General features: G+C 50.8%; 1 protein-coding gene across 1 annotated transcript in view; it reads right to left on the bottom strand.

Annotated features, from left to right (window-relative positions):
* LOC113957394 (acid-sensing ion channel 2) overlaps nt 1–15,483 on the bottom strand; it is a 384,002-nt gene that overhangs the window by 25,179 nt on the left and 343,340 nt on the right. Inside the window, exon 2 of the mRNA XM_027664846.1 lies at nt 14,356–14,506. Within this exon, the coding sequence (XP_027520647.1) occupies nt 14,356–14,506 (151 nt within the window). The remainder of the gene's footprint in view (nt 1–14,355; nt 14,507–15,483) is intronic.

The following is a 15,483-nucleotide window of genomic DNA, read 5'->3' on the forward strand; positions in this document are numbered from 1 at the left end:
AACCCCACTGTATCCGTGTAGAAATCTTAAAACAAACCCCTAACAGTCACATTTTTCCGAGATGAAGATTTACAGATGGGGGAAAAAAAGAAAAAAATCAAATTGCCATGGAAACGTAGCTGGGAGAAAGCAGGACCTGCAAGGCTAAACGGGGAGTTAGGAAGAAACCAGTTTAACACCAACAAAACCAGCTTCACTCCCCTGTGTGTGCTCTCATTCCCATGGGAAGGGTGTGTTTTCCTTCACTTAAAAGAGGTCTGGTAACGGGGTGAAGGGAAGCTGAAATGAGACTGTTCCCAAGGGGCTTTGGGAGGTTGGATCCCAGCTGAGGATCCCTGCAGCTTTCCCAGCTGGAAACCAGTCGCTCCAGATTTGTCCTGAGGGTGTTGCTGTTCCCAGGCTGTGCTCTGGGAGCAGCCAGAGACAAGGAATTCCCCCAGAGATGGAAATGAGGTGTCTACCACCAGAATTTCCCCAGGGATGGAAATGAAGTGTCCACCACTGGCTCTGGCAGCTGCCAGGGAAAAGGTGGTGTGTCCCACTTGGATACAGCAGGAATGGGAGTCCCAGTGGGGCTGTGCAGGGTGTGTGTGAGCCCAGCCCAGCTGCTCACCTGTATTTTAGGGAACAAATTTAGCCTGGAAAAAAGCAGCTCAGGGGGAATCTTCTCGCTCTCCCCCTGACAGGAGGGGGGAGCTGGGGGGGGTCGGGCTCTGCTCCCAGGGAACAAGGGACAGAAGGAGAGGGAATGGCCTCAAGCTGTGCCAGGGGAGGTTTAGGTTGGATATCAGGGAAAATTTCTCCACTGAAAGGGTTGTCAAACCCTGGAACAGGACGCCCAGGGTGGTGGAGTCACCGTTCCTGGAAATGCTGAGAACATGTGTGGAGGTGGGAGCTGAGGACAGGCTTTAGTGGTGAACAGGGTGGTGCTGAATTAGAAGTCAGACCTGATGATCTTAGAGGGCTTTTCCAGCCTTAATGATTCCACAACAATAAATCAAACACACAAAAGTCACCACGAGAGGGTGGCCAGAGGAGCGGGGACCCCGTCACAATCTCGTCCATCTGGCCAAGCTCCAGAGGGTCCAGCTGGTCCTGAGCACGTGGCGGGGCCAGTGCTGGCCTGAGGGAATGGGGACAAGTTGATGTTGGAGAAGAGTCCCCCTTGCAGAAGAGTGGGAAAGCTCCTGGTGGCTTTCCAGCAGGTGTGTGTGGCATTTGGGGTGGTGGTGACAGGATGGAAAATCCTATAATCCAAAGGTTATACAGAGACCACCCAGCCCCTGAATCCTGAGGACAGGTCCCTCAAATATGTACCCTTTGTGCTGGGACCCCAAAGGCAGGACAGCACCTCCAAGCTGTTCCCTTTTCCAACCTCTGAGTGCACCAAGGAACGTTGTCTCCTCTCCTTGCCAGGCTCTTGTGGGTGCTGTGGGGACAGCCCTGGGGTCCCTGCTGCCCCTGGAGGGCTCCCTGCTGCTGACAGCACCAACACAGGCTCCAGGCAAGGCCTGTGCCCAGCTCTGGACACTTAAATTTCCTTCCAGGCTTCTCCTGAGAGATTCATCCCATCCCAGGGAGATGCTACAGCAAGAGGAGTCACGTCCCAGGTGTTGTGATTTCCCTCCACTGAGTCAAAGCAACTCCTTTATCTCCTCAAGCAGCTACAACAGGACCAGATAAACACACCTGAGACCCAGTGGGAAATTCAGGCAAGGAAACAATCCAGGTAACCAGCCTCTTTCTCCCCAAACCCTTCCCCATGGCTGGGAATTCAAACCCTGCTGCTTTAAGGCACAACCAGCAACAGGGGCTTCATATTCCACTGGTCCTTGGAATAATCAGTGTGGGCAAAATGAGGGCAGAGAAGAGTTTCCTGCTGGACCAGCTCCTCTCTCTTGGAGGTGGGAAATGATGTGAGATACCCCAAACATCACCCAAGGACAAGGTCACCTGGATGAGGTTGCCCAAGGCTGGACAAGCACAGAGATGTGGCTCCAGCACATCAGTGACTCCTCGAGGCTGCAGGAGGCTTTGATGGGGGTGGAGAGTGGATGAAGAGCAGCACAAAAGCCCTGTGGGACAAACTCCACTGCAGCAAGTCATGTTGGTGTGAGAGGTTAAAGATTTATTTTGGGAAAACAAACTCAAAAGCCCCAGACCTCAAAGAGTTGTCAGCAGGAAAGGCTACCAGCTTGTGCTGAAGACAAGTGAGGCAGTGGAGAATCAATCCTTCCCCTTTATCTCCTGGGATACAGCCAGACTGTTTCAGAGGGTTCCTTTTTCCCTTTTTCTCTTTTTTTTTTTAATGAAAGGATACATTGGAAACCTCCAGTCCTCTTATCTGAAAAGCACAGACAGACAGCCCAGCTCTGGGGGCTGCAGCAGGAGCAGGGAGGGCTCCTTCCCCACCTCAGCTGCCTCCCCAAGGGGAGGGGAGCACTGATGTCACCCAACTGTCACCACAAAATGACACCTCATTTGTTATTTCTTTGCTTCAGCGAGAAGGGAACGGCACAAGGAGAAGACAGAAGGAAAAATGCCTTTTGCCAGCCCAGCCTGCAAGAGGGAGCCTGAAGGAGGGATTTGGGAAGGGCAGGAGATGGACCTGGTGTCCTTCTCTCTCTTCCCGTGGCCCAGAGGCTGGAAAACCCACAACAAAATCTCTGCTGTGCAATCCCATGGGATGAGGGCACGGAGCTGATGGTTCATTTGGCACCACTGGAATTCAACCACTGTGTGATCAAGACCAGGTTGGACTGGGCTTGGAGCAACCTGGGCTGGTGGGAGGTGTCCCTGCCTATGGCAGGGGTGGAATGAGATGGGCTTTAAGGTCCCTTCCAACCCAAACCATTCCACGATTCCATAATTCCTCCAGTGTAAACTGGGGTAATATAGACAGGATGCAAACCCCAAACCACAAACTAACACTCCTGGATGTAAAGCAACACCTACACCAGGCTGGGCCCCAAAGCTTCCCTACAGCAACTCAACACTTAAATCTCCCACTGAGCTTTTATTTGGGTCTCTTCCACTTAATCCCCGGGTCCTGGGGATGGAAGAGGCAGGAGATGGGACATGACCAAGCTCCTGGACCACAAAGACAACCCTGGAGTGGAGATTTCTCCTGCTCCCTCCCTCCCCAGCTCTGATCCATTACTCACTGAGGAACAGAAGGTGTTATAACAAACTACATTAAGCATATCTGCTATTTTTAGTTAAGCATATTGCATTTGCATACTAAATCTGAGGGGCCATATGTCTGAATGTATATTATTAAAAAGCTTCTTACATAATACACGGGGCAGGAGAAAGCAGCAGGACTCCAGGGCTGGAAAAGAGGTTTTTTCTGGCCGGCCAGAAGCCAGCAAATAAATATTTCAGCTCCTTGCTTCTCTCCTATTAAGCTTAAGCTTTAATCATTAAAGTGAGGGAACAAGTGTCTCGTAACCTGCTTTGCTGGAGGGGTCACAGCAGGGCAGGGCTGCTCCTGCTGCTTATGGAGCACATAGGAGATAAACTCCCTTCCCACCTCAGCATCCTCTGGGAATCATGTGGGAGGACAGCCAAAAAATCAGGAGCCACCCGGGGATCTCCTCCATCCCTGGGAGCTGCTGCCAGAAATACAGAGCAGGGGAAGGAGGAGATATTCCCTCAGGAGGGGAGGAATGTTCCCGGAATCCAGAGCCGGGGGTGCCAACTCCCCCCCTCCCGGGCACCCATCTGCCAGCTTTCTCTTCAGAGAGCTGCTGCCACCACAGGGACAGGAAGGATTCAAAATAAATAAAAATAAGGGAGGACAGGTTTTTAAAGGCACAGAAGCAGCTCCTGCCCAGCCCTCCCCCTCCAGGAGCCGTCGCTTCTCCGGGAACATCCTGAAATATTTAACGGTGGAAGAGCTGCTGCTAATTTTGGTTGGTAGAGGAATCAGCTGGGAGCAGGTTTCCCAGGGTCAAGGATGGGTCGTGGCACTGCTGCTGCCCCTTTTGGGTGGGTGGATGGAGGGATGGAAGGATGGATGGACAGACAGAGGGTACCAGGATGCCTCAGAGGCTGAGCCCAAGTGTCCAGCCAGCTTTTGGTACTGATGAAAGGGAGATCATGAATTCACAGCTCTGGGAAAACTTGGATTAACATGGAACAACCAGCTGGGAAAGGAAAGGGGTTGAGCAGCCACGTTTGAGGGGAAGTTGGAACCTGGAGATAAAAAGGTCAAGTATCTCAACCACACTGAAATCACCATCTAAGAGACAGCTGAAAGGGCAGCTGCTTGGAACTGGGAAAATGGAGCAGCAAAACCTGTCAAATAGCCAAAGGGTTAAAGAGAAGGAGTGAATGGAGCAGGTCAGAGCATAATCACAGAATCATGGAAAGGCTTGGGTTGGAAGGGACCTTAAAGCTCAGCCTGTCCTTTGAAAGGACAACACTTCTCAGACAAGAACAGGTCATACCCTGGCTCCAGCACCACCAGGTGTGTTCTAACCTGTCCATGCAACAATCACATTCTCCAAGGCCATGTATTGGTATCTCCAGACCTTGTGATTCCCAGATTAATCACCCTCAGCTTATAGAATCATGGAATCATGGAAAGGTTTGAGTGGGAAGGGACCTTAAAGCCCAGCCAGTGCCATCCCTGCCACGGGCAGGGACACCTTCCACCAGCCCAGGTTGCTCCAAGCCCTGTCCAACCTGGCCTTGGACACTTCCAGGGATCCAGGGGCAGCCACAGCTTCTCTGGTGATCCAGTCCAACCCCCATGTGATGAGCAGGGGGGGACTATTTGCCCCTAAAGCTCTGCATTGTTACTTTTTACAGACCCCAACCTCAACCCCAAGCAAAGATTTTGCCTCTGAAACCCTCAGCTCTTGCCTTGGTACAACCAGAGGGTCCTTGAGCCCATGGGAGCCACTCAGCATCCTTAGGGTGACAATGCTGGGATCACACAGGACTCCTGCATGTCAACATCCCACCCTGGGGCAGCAAAAGGAACAGATCCAGCACCCAAACCTTGGCCCACTCCTGTCCCAGCCCATCCCTGCTCCCCTGGGATGGAACCAGGGACACAAATGTTCTTGCTTTCATGAGCTTGCAGCTTTCACGAGTTCAGTATCAACTTGAATCACAGCAAAAAGGCTTAATTATTTGGTTTACAATTGAAATATTTACAAGAGCCCTTGTAACATCACACAAACAACCCTGCGAGGCCTTTCCTGCTGTTACACAAATAAATGTCTGCTCTGAAGGGCAGATGAGACACTGGAGATGAATCGTCCCTGGCTCCTGGGATGGAGCACAACAAACTGCTGGGTAATGGTAAAAATGTGTCAGTCTTCCCCTTGGGATGAGAGCTGGGAGAGGGAGAAATGCATCTCAGTCAGGACATCATGGAAATAAACAGGAGGTTTTGCCATTTTTCCCCCCCAGGATCAGCTCTGACATCCCTTGGGATGTGGCTCCAGCACAAAGCTGCTCCAGCCCCAGCCTGGAATTAGAGGGAGTCACATCCCTGTGACCTGCAGGTCATGGAGGGAGAGGTGGGGGAAGTGATGGAGAGAGGCCACCAGTGGAATAATTTGGGAGAGGGAAGAGCAAACTGGGACTGTCAGCCTGGACTGGGTTCAGGCTTTGTGGTGGGTGCTGGAGTGTCACAAATAAATGAGTGTGAGGAGGATGGTGGGTATGGAAAACACCATCACTGGGTGCACAGCACCATGGAGCTCAGAACTGGGGGAGAAAATGGGATCCTTCCCTGAAAGTGAGGCTTCCAAGTGAGCTGAAGGTCTCCTGGCCTGGATCAAAGGTGAGCAGATCCCAGGGAAAAGCAGAGCATGAATTCTATGCAAGAGGAAATAACCTCTAATTGTGCCAGGGGAGGGTCAGGTTGGATATTAGGGAAAATTTCTTCATGGAAAGGGTTGTCCAGCCCTGGCACAGCTGCCCAGGGCAGGGGTGGAGTCCCCATCCCTGGAGGGATTTAAAAGCCCTGTGGATGTGGCACTTGGGGACAGGGGGCAGTGTGGCCTTGGCAGTGCTGGGGGATGGTTGGACTGAATGATCTCAGAGGGCTTTTCCAACCTGAACAATTCCATGATCCTGTGATTCTGTGCTACCTTTGGCCTCTCCCCATAAAGACCAGGACAGGTCCCTCCAGCTCCCAGCACGTTTTGGGATGAACACAGGGCTGTCCAACAGCAGAAACTTCTTCCACATCCCCACTTCCAAACACACCTGGTTTGCTTCCCTCACACTGACCTTCCACTGGCAGAAAAGAGACCTTTCTGTGCAAAAACACTCGAAAGAAGGCAATGGCAACCACTTCCCTTCCCTTCTCTGCTGCTCACTCTCCAAAATATCCGAGGAACTCCAACGTGGAGCATCATTTGTCACTGGGCCAAACTCTGCAGATGGCACTTCCTTCTCCTCAGCTTCAAAAGCCTCTCCTTAAATAGTAGTAGTGGAAGTAATAACCACAACAGAAATATTAAAACCCATCAACAAAACACAGGCACAGCCCTTTTGCTGCAGCTCCTGGGGGGGTTTGGTGGCCTGGGTGGTGGCAACTTGAGATAGCCCTGAAACGCTTGGGTTTCTGCCCAGGGAGTGGTGGCTCTGCTCTAAAATAGCTCAGTTTTTATTGCTCCATGGTTTTGTGATCTCAGGAGAGACCCCCAGCCCTGGCCACAGCCATGACCAACTCACTTGACATCTCACCTGGCCAACACATGAGAAAGGATTAGAAACGTGGCCTGGAGAGAAGAAGAAATGTGGCAGCAGGTCACCAGTGGCATCACCCACACCTCCCTCACCCTGCAGAGCCACAGCACAGCACCAAGAGATGAGAGGTGCCCTCAGCACATCACCAACTGTGAGGGATGGTCACAGCACATCAATAAATGATGAGGGATGTCCTGAGCACAAACCCAAATGACAAGGGACGCCCTCAGCCAACCACCAAAACCCTGCAACTGGTCTGGAGCCAACAGTCAGCGATGCCCCACGTGAGACATCTCACTGCCACATCCCCCAAAGACCAGGAATCGAGCCCCAGTGGAGATGCTGGGGTGTCTTATCCATCATTCCATCAGCTCCATAATAGCTGGAGCTAATCAGGAGGGAAGGTTGTTAATGCATGATCCTGGGATGATGCTTCTGGAATACCAGAGGACACCGACCCAGGGGTCCCCTGTCTCCCTCCATCTCCCCAGATCCCAGCTGCAGTTTGCAGATGGATTCAGGATCATTCTCTCCATCTCAAACCATTCTTGTGGTGAATAATAAAAGCCTTTTTGCTGTTCCCTCCTCCCAGAGGGAGCAGCTTTTCCAGGGACACCCAGGGTTTGTTAATCAGCTGGGAAACACTCTGGGCTCAGAAGAGCTGGAGAAAGTGAGTTACTCCCTCACAGACACCTTGCCTTGCTTTCCTTCTGGGTTGTTTTTTTTTTTCCTGTTCCCTTTTATATCTTAACTGATCATGAAATTAAGAACCAGCCCTTCCAAGGCAAACAAGAGTTTCATTTGCAAAAAAAAAGCAGCCCCCAGGCAGCAGCAGGAGGGTCCTGCTCCCACCACCCCCGGGATGGGAAGGGATGGGATGGGAATTGCAAAAACTCTGAGAAGCCCTGGAGTCAGCACAGAGCACATGGACTTTTTGGGAGCGTGTTCCTGCTTGGAAACGTGCTCAGGGCTCTGCAGGAATGTGTGGATGGGGAATCCATTGCCACAGCCCTCCATTCCTGCTGCTCTCCCTCATTCTCCCATTCCCAGGCCATGTCCTACTTATTTTATATTTACAGGCGAGTTTTATATTCATTATAATTATTCCACGGGCTGGGAAAGAAGCAGAGGCACAAACCTGTGTCTTTTTTTTCCCCTTTTTCCCAAACTCTGGTGAATGCCTGGGGTGTAAATCCAAAACACCCCCTGGGATCACACCAGGAGCTCGGGGGGTTCTCAGCCATGACCTGGGGGAGCTCGGGCTGCTTCTCCACTTCAGTTCAGACCTTTTGCAAGCAAAAAGAGGCCTGGATTCATGAAGAGCCACCACCAATCGTATTAAAATGCAGAAGTAGCTGACAGTGAGCGTTTGTGCCTCTCCACAGCTGGAAAACCAACTGCTCCAGGGGTTGGGCTCATTAATGCACCGAGCACAGAGGCTGCACAGCTGGAGAGCAACTGGGGGGGCTTTGAGGAAAGGGGGGACATGGGACCCCAGAGCTAAATCAGTCTCCTTGCTGGCAGATCCTTGCAGGGAGGTGCTGGATGCAGCAGGAACAGCCCCATCCCGGCAGCACAAGATGTTGCTCAGATCTGTTTTGCCTGGCAAGGAATCCCAGAGGGCAGGGAAAGAAAACATAAATCAAAGAAACCATGGAAACGCTCCCAGTTTGTGCCTGAAGCAGCAAACTTCTACAGGATGAGTCTTCAGGGCTGGCAGCTTTGGCCTCCAGGCACCTGAGGTCACCCAGGCCTTCTCCAAACCCTCTGCAGGATCCCAGAAATTTTCAGGGCTTTTGGGAGTAAGGAGGAGGAACAGCCCATTCCCAAGCCAAAAGCACCGTGGTGGTGCTGCTTGTAATGAGGGAACGTGGCTGATTTGTGCTGCAAATCCCTCTGAACCTGTGTTTTTGTTGAGGTAAATAACAGCAGTCCATAATACTCTGGGATTGTCTTCTAAGTGGATTGAAGCTCCAGCTTTATGGATTTCCTGCTCCTCCTTATGGCCATTTCACAGCATGTTTCTCCTCCCCCTCGTTTTTATTCCTTGTGTTATTTGATTAATTGCTATAAAATGTTCACCTTTATCCAACAATTCCTGAAACAAACACAGAACCCTTCACTTTATTTCTTATTTCCAGCCCTGTAGCCCAGTGATTTCCAATTTTTACTGGGCTCCTGTCCCAGGTCACTGGATAATTCCTTGGGCCACTGCAGAAAGATTACCCAGAAGTGTCTTCCCTTTCCAATCAAACAGTCCCTGCTATAAATTAGAGGGGGGGTTTACTGTATTTGATTGCATTTCTGCCTCTTTCCCTCCCAAGTGCAACAAAACAAACCCCCTCAGCAGCCCCACAACTCCCTGGGGCCTCATCCTGCAAGACAAAGATGGGAAGCTGGAAAATTTGGGAGATTCTGGGCCATATGTGCAGGTTCCACCTACACTCCTCCTGAGTCTGTGGTTTGCTGTTTCCTCCTCTGTTACTGGAAGGAGTTTTCCCTGGTATCATTTTTTTTCCCTCTTGTAAGATTTCTAGGGTTTTTTTGTTTGTTTGCATCGTGATTCCCACCTGGAATATCACACAATCCCAGCATGGTTTGGGTTTGAAGGGACCTCAAAGCCCATCCAGTGCCACCCCCTGTCATGGGCAGGGACACCTTCCACCAGCCCAGGTTGCTCCAACCTGGCCTTGGACACTTCCAGATTTATATCTGGAACAGATCAGGTTTATTCCAGGAATATCTAAAGGTTTTCTTCGAAGCACAAAAGTGAAGATTTCAGCCACAATTATTTCCCCAACTCTCTCCACGTCAGGGAAGCTCAGGGTTAAAATAAAACGCCGGGAAATTTCGGTTCTAGAAGCGCAAAAATTCCAAAGCTGCAGATTTCCATCTCTTTTCCTTTGCATCATCACCTTTTTTTTCCCACACCCCTCACGATTTTGACAGCCCTGACACAATATTTTTGCACGCCCGAGGATGACGAGGCCGCCTGATGCCCCCAAATCCACACACAGCCAGATTCCCCCTTTTCCTTTGCACTTGGAAATCCAGACTGGAGCCGTCTGTGTGCCCTGGCTCTTCCAAAATCAGGCTGCACAGACATTTCACATGTTCAAACAACGGCTTTGCACGTGAAGACGCTCGAGCAAAAGGAATATTTTCCTCTCACAAGTCATTTGTCAGACGAGATATTTCAGCTTCCCAAGATATCAATGGATCCTCGGTTAAAGACTTCCTAGGATGACAATCCACTTCATTCTGTTTGCCCAGTCAGTGATAATTAAACCCCTTCTTGCATTACAGACCATATGCCAACGTGACACGGTGGCAGCAGCTCCGGGAGCAGCCCCATCCCAAGCTCCAAACCAATGTTTTCCTTCTTTGCTTCTTATTTGCATTGCAAAGAACCATTTAAAAAAGCAAGCTGAGATCCTGAGGCAGCAGCAAAAGGAGGATTTGGGGAGTCCACACCCCGACTGTTTCCATGAGGGGCCGTGAAGGAAAAGGTGGTTTTGTGGTATCTCCAAATCCAGAGGAAAACCAAAGCAGCCTCGGGGTCAAATACAGGATCAGGTGCTGCTGTTTGAACTCGGTGTTGGTAAAAATCACCCCTGGAGCCAAAGGATCCACAGCTGCTCTATGTCCACGGGGTCTGAGGGGCCTGGGTGAGGGAGAAAAGGTCCTGTGGGGTGTCCTGGCCATGGGGGGGATGGAGAGGCAGGGCCTGGAAGATTCTTTGGGTCAGTGTTTCCTCTGGGATAGACCCTTGCAGGAAGTACAAGTCAAGGGCACCACCATGGACCAGAGAAATGAATGTTATTCCACGTGAAGACCCCCCTGTGGTGATGGAGATTGGTCCACCTTTAGCATTTCTGGAGCCCTAATGGGGTGCAACAGCAGGGCTGAGACAGCAGCTGGGTGGGGACAGCCCCAGAAAGCCCTGGGAAAACTTGGACTAACATGGGACAGCCAGCTGGGAAAGGAAAGGGGTTGAGCAGCCACATTTGAGGGAAAGTTGGGAACTGCAGGAAAAAAAGGTCAGGTGACTCAACCACACAAAAATCATTGTCTAAGAGGCAGCTAAAAGAGCAGCTGCTGGGCCCAGGAGGGCTCCTGGGAAAATGGAGCAGCAAAACCAGGCTGGAAAACATCTAAGGAGTTAAAGATAAGGAGGGAATGGAGCAGGTCGGGTTTTAATCATGGAATGCTTTGGGGTGGAAGGAACCTTGAAGACCATCCAGTCCCACGGCTGGGACACCTTCCACTAGCCCAAGTTGCTCCAAGCCCCGTCCAACCTGGCCTTGGACACTTCCAGGGAATTAAAAACTCAACTCCTTCCACCCTGGAGGTTCCCCAGGGCTGGAGCTCCCCATGCCCACCTGCCTTTGGCACTGCAACACCAACATCCCACTCCACATCCACCTTCATCCCCCTCCACAGTCAGGGTTGGAGTTCCCTACTAAGAGCTCTGTGCCCTTGGCAAAGCCTTTCCTTAGAAAGCCAAGTTTGGGAAGTCCCAGTGGCAGCAGCTGAGGAGATTTAATTCCAAACACATTTACATTATTATGCAAATATTTGGAAATAATCAACTCCTTCACTTACCTACTAAGAGCTAAGTGTTTCCATGGGAACAGCAACTATTAACCACTATAGTTAATATTTTGGATTCTGGTGGTGTCCAGAGAGCTCCATGAAGATTGAAGACATCTTGTACAAGGTGCTGTACAAACGTGGGAGATGAAAAGTCTTTTGTTGAAAGGCAAAGATTAATGTTTTACAGGCTTCAAAGTCAAGTACCAGCTCTACCTGAGCCTGTAAGAACACGGCCAAGTTTCCTTGTAATGAGTCCAAGAGGACTCATTCTTCTCCACCATCTGACCAATCCAGGCCCTGTTTTTATAGTTTTGCCTTGAATCCTGTAAAATTTCACGTCTGAGTGGACACTCTGGTGCAATCCAATCCTAAAATATCAACCCAGTTCTAGGGCTGTAAGAATCCCTCCCTGTGCCTTTAATCCTTAGCTCAGTACAAATTTCAGTGTAATATGTGTGAGATGAGCAGTGGGGAGGTCATGGGGGGCAGGACAATCAACAGAGGACATTGTTCCACTGTTCCCTTCCACATGGGCTCAGAAGCCAAGTCTGCACTCAAAAAGACCCTGAAAGCCACAAGATTTTTGACAGAACTGAAGGCACTTGGGGTTGGGTTTTTCTCCACCTCAGGTTTGAAGTCCACAGCCATGGACAGGCCTCCTTTGCCACAGGCAGGGCTTGAAGGTTGTCTGAAGGGAGCAACCAGAGCAGCAGCTGCCATCTCCCCTGGCCTCCAGATGAGTGATGCTCACAGATGTGGAGGTACCAGACTGGAAGCCTCCTCCCACAAGACTTGGTTGATCCTCCTTCCTCATTGTTTTCCTTCCTAATTCATTTCTTCACTTGATTATTGCTTCTTTTTTGCCTCCTGTGTCATGAGAGGCTGATTTACCCACCCAAGATTGAGCCACCTTTCCCAAAATCACAGTGGCAGCTCTGAAGGCAGTACATTTCTGGGTGGGTTCCTCCTAAAGGATTCTCCACAAGGCAGCTCCCAGGGCTGTGGAGAACCTCCCTCTCCATGGAGAACCTCAGAGGGGTCCAATAAAAACCTCTGCTCTGGAGCCAGGCTGGGAGAGCTGGGGAGGTTCACCTGGAGAAGAGAAGGATCCAGGGAGATCTGATCCAGAGCCTAAAGGGGCTCCAGGAGAGCTGGAGAGAGACTTGGGACAAGGGATGGAGGGACAGGACAAGGGGAATGGCTTCCCACTGCCAGAGGGCAGGGTTAGATGGAATATTGGGAAGGAATCCTTCCCTGGGAGGGTGGGGAAGCCCTGGCACATGTTGCCCAGAGAAGCTGTGGCTGCCCCTGGATCCCTGGAAGTGTCCAAGGCCAGGTTGGAGCAACCTGGGCTGGTGGAAGGTGTCCCTGCCCATGGCAGGGGGTGGCACTGGATGACCTGTAAATTCCCAACCCACTCAAACCAGTTTGTGATTCCATGACACGAGAACCCAACGAGGTTGAACACACAGAGCTCCAGGGCTGTCTGTCCACCCCTGGGACACCCCTGAGCCATCACTGAGGTGGTTTCCTGCCCCCACGAGCTCCCCCAAGAAAACATCAGAGGTGGATGCTCTTCATCTTCCCCCTCTGCACCGTGAACCTGTTTTGCCTGTAAAAGGACAAGACTCCCAACCAGGGCACCAGAAATGATTATTGCAACTGAGGGTTTTCTCCCCCTCCCCTGGGCCAGGTCAGCCTGACTTGGAGCCCGAGCCACAAACTGGAAGGCAAAGCTCCTGCTCTGAAAGCCTGAGCCAACCTGACCTGAGTGCCAGGACCACGGGAAGCTGCTGGAATCGGGAGAGTCAAACCCCATACAGATAAATTTTAAGTTTTGAATGACTCCAACCCCCTTCTCTGCTGCTGAGCTGGAGTTTGAAAGGTGCTTGAGGGGCCTCATCTGTACAGGGTGACAGAGCAAGGGTGACACGAGATCTGAAGTGATATTTACTCCTTTTGCTGATACCAAAAATAAACACAACCTCCTCCTCCTCCTGAACAACTCTCCTCACAAAGCTCTGCCTCGAGTTGCCAGACAAAATAGAGGCTGGCAATTTTTCCAGTTGTTTTTTTTTTTTTGGATGCTTTGTTTCAAATGTCAACAGTGGCTTCATGAGAACTGCAGCTGCCACTGCTGAGGAGCTGATAAAGGTTTGCCCTGAACGGGTGGGTGGCTTTGGTGGCACATGTCACACTCCAGGTTCATTGAAGGAACTGGCACCAGTTCTGCCAGCAAATTCCCACCGTGGCACCTGGCTTGGGATGGTGGGAACTGGGAACTAGGGAACTGGGACTTTGTTTTGTTTCTTCTGGAAGTTTTTGATTGCACGTTTTGTTGTTTATTCAGATTTTGTCAATAAAAAGCCGTTGTTTTTTTTTTCCATTTCCACATTTCTACCTGAATTTCTTAATTTCTAAATTGTAATCTTGTTAAACTAAGACACCATCCTGACCCGTGAGACCTGTGGGACAGTCCAAAGTTCCAGCCTTCCTGTGCCAGGACCAGTGCAGCTCTCACAAGATGCTCAACCCAGTTGATTCCATCCATCCCAAATGCTCCCAGTCCAATGAACCCAGTACTGGACCCACCCAAGCATCACTAACCCAGCAGAGACAATTATCAGGGCAACAAATATTCCCAAATTCCAAGGAAGAGGAAAACACAGATAGCAGCTGGAGGTCCACCCTGAACCTGGCCTCCAAAAAATGCTTTTCCAAGGAAGAGGGACGTGCTGGAGCCTCTGAAGGAGACACTACACCTCCTGTCACCCAAAAATGCCCATCCTTGTCCCAGGACAGGTGGTGACACTCCTGTTTGGCCTCCCAAATTTTGGTGCCAAGACACCCAAGCCCAGCACTCCTGGATGAGCTGAAACACAGAAATGCTGGTCCCAACTGGCAGCCACAGACACCAAGAAGAAAAGAAACTCATTTCTGCACAGACTGAGCTCCTCTTGCTTTTAAGAGCTGGTTTAGACGTTGGGTGGGATAGAATGGGGAGGTCTTTCCAAAAAAATCACCGGAGGAAAAAGAAGGTCTTACCTGTTTCTCCCCAGATTGGCAAATATTCATCCTGCTGGATGTCCAGCATGATTTCCAGTCCATTGCCTGTCCCACCTTTCACTGTGGTGAGGAGAGGCCGCCCTTCTTCTCCTGAGTTGAACATGTAGCATTTCCCATATCTTGTAAACACCTGCGGGAAGAGAAAAACGATATAATATTTCCCCAATTTTCTAAACACCTGCAAGGAGAGAAGAGAGAAATGACATAATATTCCCTGTATAATCAACCCCTGTTCCCATGCCAGCAGGGGCAGAGGGAATGGGAAACAGCCACGGCTTGGAGGGAAATATCCCCAGAAAAATCCATCCTGGTTTAATCACTCAGTGCATCGTGTTCTCCTTCCAGATAAGAAAAGATGGAAGGCAGGAAGGGAAAACTGTTTTAGAGCAAAGAACAAATGTCTTCAGCAGCTCGCTGGAGTCAGATCGTGTTAAATCTCTGAGAAACAAGCTGTGTTTGGGCAAAAAATAACCCAATTCCCTGGGTTTGTGTGAGGCCACCACTGCTGCACGTTCCTGCCTGCAGACACAGAGAGGGGATCACCCCAACAGGAGGAAACTTGAGCCCACACCCACTCCATGCTCATCCAGCTGCTGAAAATCGACCCCTGCAGGCACAGCTCCCAGCCATGGGAATGATCCCTGTGCTCTCCTGACACAAACAACACAATAACCCCTTAATTCCTCACTCCTACTCCTTGGCAGATAATTAGAGTTTAAAACAGTTGGGCAAATGAGGGAAGATCTCCTCCATCGGGACAGAGGGGGGTCCTGGGAGTCCCCAACACCTGGTACCAGGTGTTCCCTGTGTCCCTTGGGGATGACAGTGGGGGGTTCCGGGCATCCCAAAATCTGGGTGACAGTGGGGGACCCCAAAACCTGGCACCAGGTGTTCTGTGTCCCTTGGGGTGTCCTGAGGGTCCCCAAACTTGGCACCATCACTTTTCCTCCTCTTTAGTCTCATTTTGGCCTGTTCTTTGAAAGAAACTCTGGGCAAAGCCCAGGTGGGGGCTTCCAGGCCACCACTGGTGACATCACCTTCCAAGGGGGGTGGACAAAGGTTTCCAAGAGGGGGACACACAGGTTTCCAAGTGGGATGGACACATGG

Source organism: Corapipo altera, unplaced genomic scaffold (assembly GCF_003945725.1).
Source record: "Corapipo altera isolate COAL_440 unplaced genomic scaffold, ASM394572v1 142, whole genome shotgun sequence".
NCBI classification, from domain to species: domain Eukaryota; kingdom Metazoa; phylum Chordata; class Aves; order Passeriformes; family Pipridae; genus Corapipo; species Corapipo altera.